The 18339-nt window shown below is 37.2% G+C and overlaps 1 protein-coding gene across 7 annotated transcripts in view; it reads right to left on the bottom strand.

Annotated features, from left to right (window-relative positions):
- Positions 1-18339, bottom strand: part of THADA (THADA armadillo repeat containing) — a 162288-nt gene that overhangs the window by 75145 nt on the left and 68804 nt on the right. For 6 of the 7 annotated variants that reach the window (XM_051783093.1, XM_051783094.1, XM_051783092.1 and 3 more), the window contains one exon: positions 13619-13787. In XM_051783093.1, coding sequence (XP_051639053.1) covers positions 13619-13787 — 169 coding nt within the window. Of the gene's footprint in view, positions 1-12896; positions 13788-18339 lie in introns of all 7 variants that reach the window. The other variant, XR_007903853.1, reaches the window with a different exon arrangement.

The following is an 18339-nucleotide window of genomic DNA, read 5'->3' as shown; positions in this document are numbered from 1 at the left end:
TGATAATTAAAAAGTATAAATTATTGTCTCAAAACAGCAAATAAAAAAACAGGTACTTCTATTGCTGGAAGCCCTTGATGCACTTCATTCTTTTTATGGTCACTTTAAATACAAAACTAACTAGTACCACCACAGGGGTTTGAAATCCTGCCTACACAACAAGGCTTCCATAAGAGAGAGAGCAGTACCTAAAGGTGATGACATCAAGTCCCTTCCTTTGGAAATGCTTCAGGACTTTTTATGGGCTGTGGTTTTATGCTTCAAGACAGGATACACACATATAGCATACATTTCTTATTAGAAGTTACATCAGGAAACAATGACTAACAACTCTCTGGCAACAGGATGTATATGTGAGGAGTTACTGTGTCCATCTCTACATTTTCAGGCTTTTTTGGAACTGGGTAGTATTCACTAGATGGGAAAACAGCAGCATCACCATAGCACATATATATTTTCATGTTGATATTAATTACTTTTTTATTAACATAATAACCTAAAAAAGTATGAAGTATGTAAGGTGTTTCATATAACATACTAACAATATGATTTAAAATTTCTCCTTTGCCTTGAGTTGACCTAGTTTCAAAAGTGACTTCATTCCAAAGAGCAAAGGTTCTATCTGGTATTTCTTCTGCCATAAAATCATTCAGTGGGTACAAAAATCAGAATGAAAGAAATATGTCAAGCATGAACTCAATAGCTCCACCTATATTTCCTAACAAAAAAAGTGATCATTGTTCTCTTTAGATTTCCTGTTCTATTTGCAAGTGGTGTCTGTTTCACCAATGAAACAAGACAGTCAGCAAGTCAGAAAAATAAATGAAAGATTTCTCGCAATTTGCAAATATAAGATGAGTACCTCACAGGCATTTTGTTTGCTATAGAAGTGTTTTTAGGGGAACAAGAGAAGTTTGCAGTTGGCTTTTCCTACCTTAAACAGTTTTTTTTTTCCCTTTAAGAACAGCAACTTTATATTACAAAGCTAAACAAAGGCAAGCATTTGGATTGTTGAAAGGAAAAAAAGGTGCTAAGAAACTTCAACTATACTAAAGTCAAACTCAGTATAAACTATAAATGCTCAATATCTTTCATTTAGGTCAAATGTTTAAGTGTAGAATTCATAAGTGACTTCTCATAGTAAAACAGAAGGTTTAATATTGTTGGTGCATTTGCACAGAAAAAGGACAAATCTGATTTCCAAGGTTTAAAGCTTTCCCAATCCTCACTTCTGACACAAAGAACTTTCTGCATCTACAGAATCCCTGTGTATATTTGAGAAAAAAAATTAATAACCATTGCTTATTTTTCACAATAAAAACAGGACAAAATGAACAACTACAATATGGAAAGGTCACCTGCCAAACACAGATCAAGACATTCACTGTACATGTGAAGACACACTGAATCTGAAGTGTGCACCTCTGAGTAAACTCAATATACAGATACATTAGGGCTGCACTTCTGGCAGCACAGTAATGACCCCAGTGCAATAAGCAACAACATACCAGGACAGCCTGTACTCTTTAAGAGAGGACGCAGTCCAGAACAGAGATATGGAGGAGCAGGCACCTGAAACAAGAGCTGGCAGGAGTGAGCTGATAGTGAAGGTGCCAGGAGAAACAGAGAGATAACAGAAGCACAAGTCTGACGAGCAATGAGGGAGGATGGAATACAAGCACCTGCTGCTTATCATTCCTTCAGAACCCTTATTCATTCCTTGCTTGCTTGAAGCTGTGTGGGAGATTTCCACACTCCCAAACATCAAGGAGACTCTGATGAACCAAAGACAACTGGCATCTTTTATGAAGGAGGGAGCAGACAAAAGGAGGGATCCTGAATTTAGAAGTGATAAATTTAAAAGCATCCATATCACCCTGTCAGCATCCCCCTTGCCCTCTTCTGCAGTTAGACCACACCTAGGCTGTTTCCAGGACCTGATGAAGACTCTGCACGGTACTTCAAGTTCAAGAGCTGCCTGCAGCTCCACTGGAAGCCACATTTTTTGAAGACCCACAACTCAGAATCCACATCGTTCGTTGAGTGTTTTAGCAGCCATCCCCCAGAACTGGGTGCATGTTGTACTAGACAGTGGAAAACAAGTTTTCTTTCAATAGCACATTGCTCCCCACATCACCCCTGACCTAAAAGCAAAACACATAGACAGATCCTTACAGCAAGGCACTACTCCTACTACTCCAAATAAACCCTCCACCACTAGATACGAGTATAACACAGAATCTTCTTGTTAGTCCTGCACCCACAAACTTTCTGTCCCATGTAGTTTCTTTATGTCAGTTAAATTTCTGCACAGTCCTTCCTCAGCCTGAATATCTAATTCCCATTCTTTTCTGGCCTTTGAGTAAACAGCACTGGAGGAACAAAATCAGAGGAACACATTTCCAGAGTATGACATAGTTCAGATTCAGTCATTTAGAACATGATTAAAAAAACATGCTTTAAGTGAAACAGCCATGTGGAAAAAAATGTTCGTAGAAAATTTTAGCACCACAACAATAACTACTTCAGAAATGCCAATATTCTAAAGTAATTAAATTAATAAAGCCAAGAAAAAACAGTAGTACTGCAAGAAATGCCTGTGACACATAAACATTAAAGAAAAAAGGTAAAGCAGCTAACATGCATTAATCTTGTTTGAAGACAGAAAAAGTACACTACGTTAATTCAAAAATTTGATTTGTGAACACTCTGAAATTGATGTGCACACACTGAAGAAATGTCTTATTCTTGTTTTAATTTATTTTGCTTCATTTTCTTAGATTTCTGGGTTTTCCCTCCTCTATTCCTTTCAATTTTTTGTTCCACTATTTGAGATTCTTGCATTCTGGCCTTCAACATTGCTAAGTTTTTACTGAGTAGTTACCAGCTTAAAACCACTGGTCCCTCTTCATTCAGTTCTCCCATCCAGCACTCTTTTAAATGCTGATTTTCCCAGCTTTCTTCTCCTTTTATGGAGGATATCCTTCTCTTTGGCAAACAAGCTGAGAAAGCTTCCAGAGACCATAGCAGTCACCTTCCCCATTCTGAAAACACAGAGCATAGTAAAAAGCCCTCACTTTTCATAAGTATTTTTCATATATCCTCAAGCAGTCAGAACTTACCATGCAAGGGTATTTTTAAAGTATATCCAGGAAGTGTATTCAGGATTATCTCTTTTCTGGCTCTGAAAGTTTTTAAGGACATGGTTCCTAGATCAAAAATAAAGGAAAAAAATCCTATGCGGGTGGGATTGAAAACATGGGTTTGGAGATGAAAAATGAGCACCATGAAGTACTAAATTAATCCACTGCACCACTTAGGAGAATATTACATCTTCAAGTACACTTTACAAGTTTCAACTTTTCCCTTCTCAACTGTAAAAACATCCTCTGCCTGTGACAGAGTGATAGGATTGCCTTCCTGACTAATCATGAGGGATACTTATAGATTCATAATACAAAACAGGTGCAAGAAATATGCACAGAATTGAACATTTAAAAATTCAGACTTCAGACAAGTTCAATTGCTGTTCTGGGAGGTCTAAATCAAGTTAGCCAGCCAGTGCCTAGAATAGTTCAACCCTCTTCAGGAAGATTTAAGTAATAAGAAGTAAAATACTGTGCCAACAGTATTTGTTTCTAACATCTCCATCATCTAAGAACAAAATAACTTACCCATTGTGAAAACTATACCTAGAAGGAGGATTTATCCTTAGTTTAATCCTAACATTGAATAAAAATTGTTTTATATAACCACATTTATATACAGTGGTTTTAGTCCATTTTCCAAGATATAACTAGAGAAGCAAGATGACCACTAGTGATGCTTTGTGGCTGTAACTGAACACCAGCCAAGATACCTCAAATGGTCGCACACACAGGCACCCCAAAATCTCTGCTAGTGGGTTGCAGAAGCTTTTATACATTAAGGAGTGGAACTAGGTGCACTGGATCAGGGAGGCCAAAACATTTGCAAAGCAACTGCTTGCCATACTCACATCAACAAGTGTCAAAATCTAGGGTGCAGGAGAGAGGGAAGTAGTGTATCCAACAAGTCACCCATCTCACTGTACAGAGGGGGCAACTGTCATGCTCTCCCTGGCACAGATCACAGTAGTCATCATTATAGCTACCTCTCAATTTAAAATAGCAGCACCTTGTTTTACTAACTGATGAATGTTGCTCATTCTGTATTAAAACCATGCTTTTTTTACTTCAAAGATATCAGCCTAAGGTTTATAACAACAGCGGCTCTGCATATCCTTAGCTGTTGCAGGAAGAAACTCAGAATGATGCAGAAACAGAATGAAAAGACCTAATAGAGTTGTAAGAGCTGTCTAAATCTATGTCCTTTTGAAAACTGGTGACATGTCTTAGGAAGTCAAGAGATAATATTTGGGAGCATTACTAATTAAAGTTAAAGCAACTTCAAAGCAATGTACAACTAGCAGACCTGACCAATGAGCAGTACTACATGTTTTTTCTTGGTCCTTTTTTCTAATTAAAAAAAAACAGCTGAAGGACAACCTCTGGCAAAATCTTATCAATTATTTTCTTTCAGAGACTGCCTCCTCCCATTCTTGGAACTCAGTTGCATTCATAAATATAAATCTTGTCCTCGAATACTTACTGTTTCCTTGTATCAGTGCACCCTTATGTAACAGTTAATATGAATTTACAACACAAAGAAATGAGATGACTGTTCTGTTGTTGCCAGCTACATATAAGTGAATGTTTTCAACCTGACATCAATATTTCTTTTCTCTTTGTACTAATCTTAAAAGTAAGGCTTATCTTGAGCTTAGAGAAGAAACAGCTGAAAGGAAGTTTCATTGGAAAACATTTAATTTTAGCAGGTTTATTTCTTTGATCTGTAGATAATGTAACATTTGTTTACTATATTAAGTTTTTATAAGCCAACATTGAACTGCTACACTTCAGACTTTTCTGCCAAGACAAATAAAATGTAATTCACCATAGTCAATGTTTCTGTGCTACTGAATAAAGTCAAGTAAACAATACACTACTTCCCCATTCATTCTCCCAAACTCTAGAGAGCCTTTGTCTTCAAAACAAAACAAGAAAAAAATATGGCCACTGAAAACCCTGCTGGTAATTCACATTAAGGATTTTTAGGTCAAACTAATGAATAGTATACTTCTCTCTTTCACCCAGCTACATGGACCAGCATCTAAGAATGACCTTCAAAATGTATTTGACTAATTTGTCTCCTGTTGTTGTATTCTCACACCCCAGTCACTAGAGTCTGTGGGGTTTTATTACCTATTCAGTCTTGTAATAAGGAAGGTCCAGTGACTGCTTGCTCGCTCTTCTTCATGCATCATTCTTCTGTGCTTTATTTTCAAATTATTTAAACTGCCTTTAGTCCTCGGAGTAAGTGTCCAAATATTAAACTCATAAAACATGGGAGTGATCATAATCTCAAATACCTAAAACTTGACCTTGCTTTGGAGCAATTTAAAGCTTAAAATCCTCCTCCTTTCAAAAGGAAGGAAAGAGACATCCACGTTCATTAAGCAGGTTCTACTTTCATAACTTTCATGAACAACAACCTATCTTAATACAACTCTGCCAGATAATTAAACTAACATATCGATGTTTTCATCATAAACTGTTTCTTTTCATCGTACAACCATGTACTTAATTTTTATCTTCAACATAGCCACATCCATACATTTTTGGCTTAAGAGTACAGTAACCTAAGACAGTACATGCAGATGTCCCTCCAGCTGCTTGGTCTGTCCTACTCTTTTTCCTTGGCTTATGCTATTAGTCCTTGCTGGAAGCAGCACACTGACCCAGGTAAATCTTTACATGACCCAGTATGGCTATTCTGAGGTTATGTTCTTGTCCTGGTTTTCTTCCTGTTTTAATCAAGTCTCCAACCACCCTTTAAATCACTTCTTCCATCTTTAAATCACTTCTTCCAGCTCTCCACTAAGATTTAAAACATCAGCATGTCCAAAGAGTTGATATAGATAATTTAAATTTCTACCATTGCACCAATCTTGACGCATTCAATGAACTCCACAAAGAAAAAAAAATACAAACAGTATGTAACTTGTTCAAGGTCAGTCTGGATCAGGCTCTGAGCAACCTGGTCTAGTAGAAAGTGTCCCTGCCCATAGCAGAGGGTTGGAGGTAGATGGTTTTTAATGTCCCTTACAACCCAAACCATTCTATGATAAAAGCCCTGTACAGAAAAACCCAACATGCAACCATGCAGGCTTTTTAATCAATTTTTTTTCTTAATGCAAGGATTCTAGGTTCTTTCATTTTCAAGTATTTTAAGAAAGATGGGTCTAATTCCATAGAAGGTTGAGATTCCCTGAAAAGTAACTGCCAATTTCTTGTCCCACTGAAGTCAGCAGGAAGTTTAATCTTTAAAATTAATGTTAAATAATGTAAAGAGTTATGAAGTCCTCTATCTCCTATTAAGTCTAATTTCTGTCACATGCAACTGACTAAGTCGATGTGACTCAGTCTGTTCTTTATATTTGAGAGAGACACACCAGTGCTGCTTGTTTCAAACACAAAACAAAAAAAGGTTCAAAAACTCAAACCAAAATTCCTTGCATAAGACTTTGCATTCACGTGCCAAACAGATTTGCTTGAATTAGTGAACACAAAAAACCAAACTAACAAACCCCTCCAAAAAACCCCAAAACTAATTCCCCCCCCACACACACTTCTTTGAATTAGCCTAATGCTGTAATACCAATTTAGCTAATTGCAACTACAGAATTTTGGGGGAAATTCAGTGTGGAGAAAAATTGAATATTAAGCATAACAATTTGTGAAGAGCAACTGACTGCTGACTGATGATACTCAAAACATTGAATAAATGAATTTCCATTTTTATCTTCATGAAGTTTTAACCCTGCAGGAAAGCATAACAAATTTGCTGTTTCATCTGTTTCTTGCCAGCTATATTTTGTATGTCTTTAAGAACAGATTCTCGAAGAGAAGGAGATACAGTTTTTCTCTTGCAATGAAAAACACTGGCATATGCTCAGGGAACAAATCTTGGGATAAATCAGTAGGAGTGACAAGGTAATAGTAATAAGTGGGAAGATGGCAGTGAGGAGAACATAAGCTACCAGCCAGGCCTCAGATGAGAAGAGGGGGAATAGAGAGCAATCCTCCCAGGAACCAGAACAGACCAAGCAGAATTTCTGTGACTTTGAGTTACAGTAGTGACCAAACCCAGTCCCAACAGGAAGGATCCACTTGCAAGGACATGACAGACCAGCAGAGGGTTTCTTAATTTTATTCTAGGCAGTTGTTCGATTGCTTGTACAAAGTACCACCAAAAATGTAAATGCTTGTCACAAACAAAGCAGCTTCCAGACAGAAATTGTTCCTCAATGATATGTGCAGCTAGGAACTTCTATGAAAAGCTTAAATTTGGACAGTGCAATCCACCTCCTGATGGAGGGAGCAAATAGAGGCACACTTAAGTAAAGTCATGTAGTTCCCTCCATATATAAGAAGCAAATGCTGAGGGAGAAGTCACTGAATCCTTCTTCCTCCTAATCTGTGCCCAAAAGACCCCAAGAGGAATGCAAAAAGCTCTCCAAATAGAAGGGACAGGTAAGAGAAGCAAAATTTTTTGTAATGGTTTGTATCCCAATCTTAAGATAGACACTGTTAGCATGTAGTTATAAATCCACACAAGACCTCTAGAAAGTAGGTTAGCACCTTCAACATCTCAGAACAAGGCAGACAAGTTACATGAAAACACAATGCCTCTTAATAACTTCCATTGACCTAATCCCCTGTGTTCTATAAATACATAACTGTAGGCTTGCCAAAGTGAATGTGAAGAAGATCAAACTGATAACATACAAGATAATGAGTCAATTTATGTGCAGATTCATTCATTTGAAAAACAAATAAACATTACCAGTAATTACATCTGCTCCATGATTAATGGCAGCTGTCCAATGAATTGTTCTCGATATGAACAGTATGTAAGGGTATATTTGCTCTCAGAGCACAGATTTTTCCAGTATACAAATGTGAAAAAGATTTCTTGAAACTAATGAGTGCAGAACTGTGACTGAAAGCTCCACTCACACTGCTGCTATTCTACTGCTCCAAAAACAACTGGATTCTCTATCTATGCACATCACACAGCCTTTGAAATCCAGCATCAATCATGTTAACTGATTCTCACAAGATAAAAACAAAAGCTGAAGTTTAACATCTGCCTTCCTTGGCAAACCAATCTGAAAGTTCATGCATTTGGGAGCGTTTTGGTCATCATAAATAATCCACCACCAGATGAATTAAAGGTGCTGCCTCGTTTTCTGGACAAATCATCTTAGAGTCCCTGTAACTCTTCTTCGTTTCAAAGCACTCAAAGGAGGAGGTTACAGAATTAGAGAAATTAAGAGGTTTGTGTGCAGATGCAAGGTTGTGATCTTGTTGGGACCATGGAGACAAAATACAACAGCTGATATGTTTGGTGTAATGCAATGAAGGGATACAAGTTCTTTAGGAAGGACAGGCCGGGAAGATGAGAAGGTGGGAATTGACCTCTCTGTGACAGAAAGCTGGAATGCACAGAGCTTTTCCTGGGGATGGAGGATGAGCCAGCTGGGAGCCTATGGGTAAGGACTAAATAGCAGATCAGTATAGGTGACACTGCAGTGGGGGTCTGCTATAAGCTGCCAAGCTGGGCAGAACAAATAGATGAGGACTCCTACAGACAGCTAGAAACAGCCTTGTGTTTTCAGGGCCTGGTCCTCATAGAGGACTTCAGCCCCTCTAGTATCTGATGTACGACCAACACAGCACAGCGTAAGCAACCCCAGGGCTTCCTAGAGAGTACTGATGACAACCTCCTGACAAAAGCAATCGAGGAAACAATGACAGGTGCTCTGCTGGACCTCATACTCACAGACAAAGAATGACTGACTGAGGATGTGAAGGTAAAAGGCAGTCTTGGCTGCAGTGACCATAGATGATGGAGTTCAGGATGCTGAGAAGAGCAGGGTAAAAATCAAAATGACAATCCTAGACTTCATGAGAGCAGATTTTGGCCACTGACTGGATCTGCTCATTAGAGTCATGTGGGATAAGGCCCTGGAGGGATGGGGTCCAAGAAAGCTCAAGTGCAGTCCATAACAACAAGCCAGAAGTCAGGCAAATACCCCAGGGAGCTCCTGGACAAACTGAAACATAGAGAGGGAGTATACAGAAGGTGGAGGGAGGGACACATAACCTGCGAGGAAAAGAGGGACACAGTCCAAGCATGCAGAGATGCAGTCAGGGAAACCAAAGCCCTGGAGATTAATCTTCATCTCAGTCTATATTAGTAAAACTCATGGTTAGGAATAACACAGGCTCAAGCTTTCTTTCCCTAGTATGCCCAGAAGCCTTCTTGGACTCTGTTCCATGTAAAGTGTAAGTGTACAGAACATAGTTATCAAAATTGTATCTAGAAACTGTTCAAAGTTTCAATCAGTTATTTCCAATCCAAGTAAATTCATGTTTATAATATTTAATTGCTGATTTGCAATAACAATCTTAAAAACTAAATTTACATCAAAATTTCATTGTTTAGACAAGACCATCTACAACAATAAAATCTGTGAACGTTATGCCCACAAATCTATGCAAACAAGAATTAATCAGGTCCACACTGATGGAAATTAAGATTCTGTATAGCTTCATGAAGACACCCTGATCATTCAGAGCATCAAAAAATAGAGGAAGACTGGCAGGAATCTCAAGTGATTATCTGTCCAACTTTCAGGTCCAGGCAAAATCTTATATACATGATGGCAGATTCACTATTTCTAAGTGCTGAACATTAATGCATCCTTAACGTTAGAAAGTAGTTTCCATTATTTGACTGTGTTAGCGAATTAATGGAGAAAAGCATACCTTTCAGGAATCAGCTATCAGTACTTTCCACTTTCCAATACTTAGTATTGCCGTAGAAATCTCTTTAAGACACGGACAATTTTTGCCCTGGTCTTTCCAATTTCCTCTCTGCATGCTCTTGCTTCAGTATGTTTCTTCTTACTTTGCATTCAGTAAAGAATTAATTTGTCCACTCTGATGTGTTATTAGACTTTTTATCCATTCCATATTAGGTTGCTTTCCATTTCTGGAGTTATTGTTTCTTTCTAGAGCTACTAGCTTTCTATAATTCTTTTTTCTACTTAGGGCTCATTTTCATCTGATCTCTCTCTCAGGATTCTGTATTTAAGTGAATCTTGAGCTTTACCCAGTTAAGAGACTAGACATTTCTACAAAAAACACAGACATGACAAGAAAAAACAGACCATGTCCTTACCTGCATGACTTAAAAACACTGTATGTCAAACCCGTATATGGCAATTATTAATCACAAGCACAGATTATTGAATAAAACATTTCTGAATTAACTATGGGTTCATTATGAACTTCTCAATTATTCTGGACAGACAGAACACATAGTGCAAGAATTCCAATACTAAAGAGGCAGAAAGTCAAAAGAACATTTGATCTCTCATAAGTAAACCTCACAATCTTCCCAAATACTTTAAGTTCCTTGGCAACTGCCAAAAGTCAAAAAGATACACAAACATAAAAGCATCCCTAGTCATAAATTCTGATATACTTAGGGAAGTCTCTGCATAAAGCTCTGGATGAGCTCTTTCTTTCAGCTGATCAGCTAAAAAACCTAGATCTTAAAACAAAACAAGCCAGAAATGTTTCAACATTCTAGAAGGTTAGTACAAGACTTCTGCATTTTCTTGTGGATTAAAAACTTGATTCCCTTCCCCCCTGCCATTTTGGATTACAGAGCAAAGTAGACACTGCAGTCATAAAGGAAACACTAAACATAGAAAAGATTTTCTTTGTCTTATTCAAATCAGTGCATTTACTTAGGATGCAGAACTGCTTCTTGAAGAATATCATCAGTTCCCAAAGAGTTACAGAACAGTAGCATTCCTCCTAGATAATTCTAGAAAAGAATTATTCTATAAAACCTGTAAAGCATAGGATGATTTTATCCTCATGCACATTCATATTCATATTTAAACTGAGCCACAGTAATCACGCTGGGGACAAAAAGCCATGTTTTCACATAATGCAGAGGTCTGAAGTTAAACGCAACACATTTGCATTCAGTGTAAAAAATAAAAAAAATCACTCTAGTCATCTCAGCATTTTGAAAAGCAGGCCATGTTTGGACAGGCACTCCATGCTGGACTCTTTTTGAATGATCTCTCTGTAAATTAACACTTGTCTTGCAACAGATGCATAAAATGATTGCATAACTCTGAAGCATAACTGAAATATACCTTCAAGATTCATTGCATTTGGCACTGCCACATAAGGTTTAATTCTGAATAATTCTTGTTAAAGAACTGACAGCATATGAACACCGAAACAAAAAACTCGAGCAATGAACTTAGTAGCTTGTAATGTGACTGAAGAAATGAAATTACTGAATTCCATTTTCGTAAGATATTGGCTTTGTATTGCTGGAAAAATCTGAATTTTACTGAGTTTTGTATAGACTTGCTCTTTTTAGTAGGGATTTTTGTTTTGGTTTTATATCAAGGAGGATGATAAATTCTCTATTGTGTCATGGAAATGCAGTGCAAACAGTTTTGAACATTGCCAGATCACTGTCTCTTCAAGTAAGTCTTCCCAGAAACAGTGTTTTAACAAATAGTCCCATAACATTATTTTCTACACTTTAATGAGCCTTAGCAGCAGTTCTGCAAGTCCCAACTTAACATGGATAAAAAGGAAACTGAAACCATGCTTGCAGCAACCCCTGAAAGTCACAGTACTTTTGGTACTATTTACAGGAGGTGCATGCTAACTACATGTTTATCTACCTGGCATTAGTGTTTTAGAGGTATAACAAAGATCACCGCCTTGCCTCCGTTTTTTGCACATCTTTATCACCCTACAGTATTTCTTCTGAACATTTTATGTTAAACTAGCCACAGATAGTTCAGCATTTCAGTCATACACTAAATTAAATTAAGCATTAAATAAAGATTTTGAACTTCCTTGATTCAGAAGCTGTAAAGTCAAAGCCCAAGACAAATGTGAGAAACCAAACAGGTGAACTGTTATGGTACAACTGACATTTTTGGAAGAATATCATACTCTGACAGCACTGGTCTCTCCTGGTGCTGTACCAATTGCAGTAAGTAGTTTCTAGTAGCTGCTCAAAACTCATGAAAAATCAGGTTCCAGCCCTGAGAATATCTCCTACCTCACAGGTATGGAAAACTCCCTACACCTACACATCACATCATTTTAGCAATACTGGATATTAAAAACTAGATCATCCTTTGGGCTCTTTGATATCCAGCCCATCATTATTATCATTTTGATTTTATTTTTTTTCCCCCAGGTCACTAAAAAGGAGGCAAGAGCTCTATACACTATAGCCAGTCCATGCTCCATGATGGGGCTTATAATCATTCTGGACTAAGAATGCATTTAATTCTCACTGTTGGAATAACCCTCTCTTCCTAACTCCTGAGCTGTGACACAGCAGGGCTGCACGGGTAATTTGATGATGGCACTCTCCCCCGCCCCACGCAGATGCAGCAGCTCACAGGTCTAAGCACTTGCACGTATCAGGTGCATGGACTGCTTTTCAGAGCAGGAGATCATCCCACACCCTGCAACAACCTCCACTGTAACCAATCCAAATCCAAATTCAATTGCCTGAAACCATTTACAGGTAAAGTTGACATTAACAGCTCTAGCGCGACTTCACTCATTTCCCCATCCCCAGCTTCCTGAAAGGTTTTAAAAGGAAATAATATGCTGGAAAAGATATCATTAAAACCCAAATCAAAACAACCACACACACCCCACCACACAGCTTACAGTGGGAACACATACCTAGAAAGCTTGCCAACTAAGGCAGACCAACAGAGCTGACCGTGTACAATGTGGCTTTGTTGGAGGGTTGCTCATGAAAAACAGGCAATAAAAATGAGTAACTTATTACCACAATAGCTCAAAAATCAAACACAGTGAACTGACTGCTATAAACCAAGAGAATGATATAAGGGGAATGAAGAAATTTCTGATAAGTGAGCTATTCTCCAAAATGTTTCCAGAAGACAGGGTAAAGCTTAACACAACTTATGCAGTAAACTGACAGGAAGCTGTTGGTACAAATGAAGTAATAAATAAATACATGGGGTAAGGAGCAAGTCTCAAAATATACACAATGGTGTTGGTGCTTGGAGTTCAGTTTTGCCCAATCATTTTGGGCAAGTCACGCAGACATCTCTGTAAATATATTCAGATAAAGATATTTGTTCCTAAGCACTTTAATCTCTAAAGATGAAACATTATACGAAATGTTACTATTTACAGCTTACTGCCTTCTAATGACAGCAGAAATGTGCATTCCACATTTATCATCTGACAGAATCAAATCAGAATCAGTCTTCATATATGTTTTGACAATGTGTGAACATTAAGCACAATTCATTGTGTTATTTGGCTGTCAAGTATGATCAAAAAAAATTCAACAAAACCCCTACAGTAAAAAACCAAAAAACAAACTCCAATGAAAAAAAAACAAAAACAAAAAACAGGCCTCAAAAACTTACTTGCAGTAGTGTTCCATGAATACTGTTCTGTCGTATGCAATGACTGGTAGAGTTTGGGAGCCCCTCCAGCAAGGACAGCACTGTACGTGGGACTTCATTTACCATAACAAATGGAACAAGGGCCTGACCCGACATCTCACGGCAACGGTACACAGGAGAGTGCCCACATCTAGAATAAAGAGAAATACCTAATTTTTGTCATCCAGCTGCAATCCACTGTGGTGGCTAAAACAAAACAAAGGGTAATGCAATGAAAACTGAAACATATTTCTCACATATCCAATACATGGTCTTTTTTCTCAGTAGTGAAAGAGTATTTTCCTGGAAACATAAGTCATACTAAAACTATGCTGGAGGCTTTTTGTCCTTCACAAGTTCCAGTGTTTACATAAAGGAAAAAAATTACAAGAAGGAAAAGATGCAATTATGCCATGAAGTAGGTAAGTATATTGTCCCATACCATCTTTTTTAATGCTTATGTTACTTATTATTCATATTCAAATGTATTCAACTTAACACAGTTAAGCTCCATGTTGATAATCAGATGTTTTCATAAGAACACAACATGGTGTCTATTGAATCTTGGGCCAAATCTCCCACTTGTTTTTAGAACACATTTAAAGGCAGGAAGTAACAGACATTTCCATTATTTATAATTAGTATCTAAAAGATAAATACTTTTTTATTTAAAACTAACTGCTAAGATTCAAGACTGCATATAAAGCACAGGCCAAAAAGAATCTTTTATCTTTTAGTGTTATTAAGGATAGGAACAGGTTGTAGATTTATGAATACATACAGAATGAGTTATTCAGCTACATTAACACATTAATCAGCTGTACACTACTTCAGTAGCATGTATACTGAATTGAAGTGAATAAGAGTCCTTAATCAGCTAAATAGGTTAGACTAAGTCTTTCAAAGCCAGTAATTCTTGCATGTGTCAGTTGTGGTAACACAGGTACAATTCAGTCACCCAGAAAACTAAGAAAGTTACTACAGGATTTAGACCAAAGGCCAAACGTCTCAAAAATGCAGTATCTGGCTGAAGTTATGCTCTGATACTCCCCAGTTGATTGTGATGACTCAAGAGAGATGGCCTTCCCTACTCCAATCCTCTCATCGTTTTCCTGAATTGCTTCTTAAGTATTTTCGACTAACAAAATCACATGTAGTTGAGATTATCCCCTGCCAAAATGATTTTGATCTCTCCAAAAAAAAACCCCTGCAGGTTGTGCCTACATATTTAAAAATTAAATGAAATTTAAAACTATTCTAATTTTTCAAATATCTCTAGCAAATTTAAATCAATACTCAAAGTGGTAGTTTACTTTAGTTCACATCAAAGAAATACAGAAAACAGTTTCCATCTTGAACCAGCAACCAAATTAATAGAGTTCCAAATACTAAGAAACTAAATAGTCTTAATTGAAATAGTAATGTTATGCCTGAAAAACATAGATCTCATTTAAAGGAACTAGAGAGCTATGTTACCCCGAACAATAGGTTTTTGTGGGAATTTTTAATTCTTTCAGTATGGCAGCATGTTCTATCATGATTTTTACAAAGACCATCTTTGCATTTCGTTTTTCAAAGACTGGTTATCCTTCACAACAGAATGCTAAATCAGAGCAGTCACAACTGGAAGCTCTTCCATATGGAAAAGCTTCAATTCTGCATTGACAAGGCGCAAGATGAAATTCAGCTCAGCTCTTCCAAAAAAACCTTCCATTTTTTTTTAAACAAAAACATTTTCATTCTACTGTAAAGTAAACTTAAACCAGTGAAGTGATTTGTCTGCAACCATTCCTTTACTTCTGCTAAACCATGTTTTCTTCACCAAGAGATTGGCACACGTAGACGTTCTTTCCAAACACAAGCAACACTGACTAACAAATGTCTAGTTTTTAATTAGCCATAACTGTATACTTAAGAACGTTCTTTGTTTATGACCTTTTAAAAATCCCAAGGAACCTGACATGTCTTCATAGGAGGAGTGGAAAACAGGTAAAATGCCAGGGTTTCCTGTAACTTGTGCAAGGGTACTTTCCAACACTCCTTGCTTCAGACTGGGTTTTCTCCTCAAGCACGATGCAATGAATTAGAATGAAATTCTGTGGGGGTTTTCCTATTAACAAAAATTGTTATATATATATATATAAAAATAAAAATATATGTATTATATATATAAAAATATAGTATTAATAAGTATGTTTAAATAACCTCACTTTAACTTTGTCGTATTGTAAAAACTAACATCGAAGACTTATAACACATGCATATACATACATGGAGACACAGTATTTTACGTGCCAAATTTTGTTCCACACTATCATTTTATCAAATTTATTATGGAAATAGAAGTGACTGCTCTATATTTAGAAAGAAGAAAATAGTTTCATATTATTGGCAAAATTTTCTCAGCTGCCTGAAGTCCTCCTGCTGAGCAACCACACTGGTGCCCTGTCATGGAGAACTCTCCCAGGACGCAGCTGGCCCAGTTCTGCAACTTTCTATGCCTGAGGAAAATGCAATCCCACAGCTACTACTTGCCCAAAGGGCAACCCAACCACCAAGCAGCCACTGTTCTATGCACCTGCTGTACATTAATGCAAACTTCTCACACTACAGACTGCCACGCAGGGTGCAGTGCAGTCACACCAACTGACATCCTGGTGGAAACCCTGAGAAGAGCACTCCTATGAAGTCACTACTAAGGAACAAAAGCATCACAAAATTTTAAGAACAATTAAGTATTTGCTATATAGGAACACGTAGGGGAGCACATGGAAGGTATTTCACCTTGGCAAATAGCTTCCCAAATCTGAGAGGGGTTAACATTCCTACCATTTCTTCTCATTTATTTAAAATAATTTTTTTTTAGTCTCCTAATACTCAAAGAAAATTGGTTGTCCCCCACGTCCTGCAAGAAACAGTGCTTATAATATTTCAAAAACACTTCTCATTTCACGTACACTTGTAAGATGTCATGCCAAGTCACCATCAGAGACCTATTCCTGAACTTCTGCATACCCTGAAGGCACTTAGGTATACATCTCTCATGTTTTGAAAGCCCTTGACTTCATTCCTGAATCATGCAACAAGTTTGCCAGAAGAATGTCAAAACATACACTAATTTTTCCATTCTCTAACAGCACCCTAGAACAGGCAGTTTTGATTTTTACTGGATCCCACTTAGATATAACCTCTTACCTGTAACTAAAACTAAACAGGATCAATCCTCAAAAAGGGATAGAAAGAGAGAATGCAAATGAAACAACTGAGCAACAGAAAATAACAATCTAACCCATTTTTTTGTTTATAGTTGTACCAAGCTTCAAGATCAACTATACACTCTTAACACTAAGTCTGCAACCTGTATTCTTAAATACTTATTTTATCTAGGATTTAGCAACCTCACAAAGTTGTATCAAGAAATACTATTACACAATTAAGGCAATCACAGTAACTCAGTTTATACCTGCAGCAAAAAGCAGCAGCTTAAGGAAAGAAGTATTTTGAGGCTATTAAACTATTCAGGTTACTCTTCCTGCCATCCCTGAGTTTAATTTCATTTATGTGATGGCAGTTCATTGTCCTTCACAAGTCAGGACATTGGCAAAAAAGAACAGGACCTCCAACCTCAGCCACTTCACCATCCAGACTCTAAGCTTCACCTGCCAACAACATGACTACAGTCTGTCACAGGCTCATCCCCTCTGCAGGAAGTATGAGCAATGGAGTCTTGCACCCATTGGGAAAGCACTGCTTTGTGTGCAAACCTGCATTTAAAACTGTTCCATTTCCTTTGATTTGAAAAGTACCTAGGGGACATGGAGAAGTGTTTTCATTATGCAACAGTACCTTTACAGGCAGGTCATGTATAAGTAGACTTATACATACTACATTATGTAAAATGTTGTCATATGTAAAAACATACATTATGCCAACCAAACTTTATTACATTTCAAGGTAGCAACAAGCATGAAACCTGCAAAATTCTCATGTGATATACTCCTATTAAATCCTGAGGGTTATTAATAATTGTTGTAGTAGTTCACCTTGAACTCAGTACTGTTTATCTAGGTGCATGTGGTATTGGACGTAAACATGTTTACTTGAAACGGTCCATGATCACGAACAAAAAGTCAATAAATCTGAGAAGGTTTCACTTCATGTAACTGTAGATTCAATGCATTTCCACTGCTCCGTTCCAGTTTCAATATTTAGATCCTGAACAACCCTCCTAACCCACATAATTTATGACCAACTCTCATAAGGCACAAAGATTCCATACTCCTCTGCACACATCAAAGTATCTAATTTATTACTCTGGCTACAAACAACAGAACATTAGCTGTAAATGAAAATATCTTAAGCTTCTTTTTGAAAAAGAAAAGGAAAAAAAATCAACAAACCTGCAGGTGTTTCCTATGTGCTTATTTTCCTCCCTTTCTTATTACTTACCCTCAACAGACTTTATTAAGTGTGTTGACTTAATAAATTAACCCAAATTTACAAAGCAAATAAGGATTACCTTTTATATGAAGTTCACAGAAACAAATGAGTAGAATTAATTTGAAGAATCACATCTGTAGCTGAAAATATGTACATTTTATTATATAATACCTTTAGTTGTTAAAAGTACTAATAAGGAGAGGAATAGCTATTTCCAGGTTTTACTGGATGTTGTCACAGTGATCTATGCATTACTAATTATG

This window comes from Manacus candei, unplaced genomic scaffold, assembly GCF_025592945.1.
Source record: "Manacus candei isolate 608988 ecotype Guabito, Panama unplaced genomic scaffold, ASM2559294v1 h1tg000017l, whole genome shotgun sequence".
Lineage (NCBI taxonomy): Eukaryota > Metazoa > Chordata > Aves > Passeriformes > Pipridae > Manacus > Manacus candei.
Note: the sequence above shows the minus strand (reverse complement) of the source record. Positions and strands in the feature narration are given on the sequence as shown.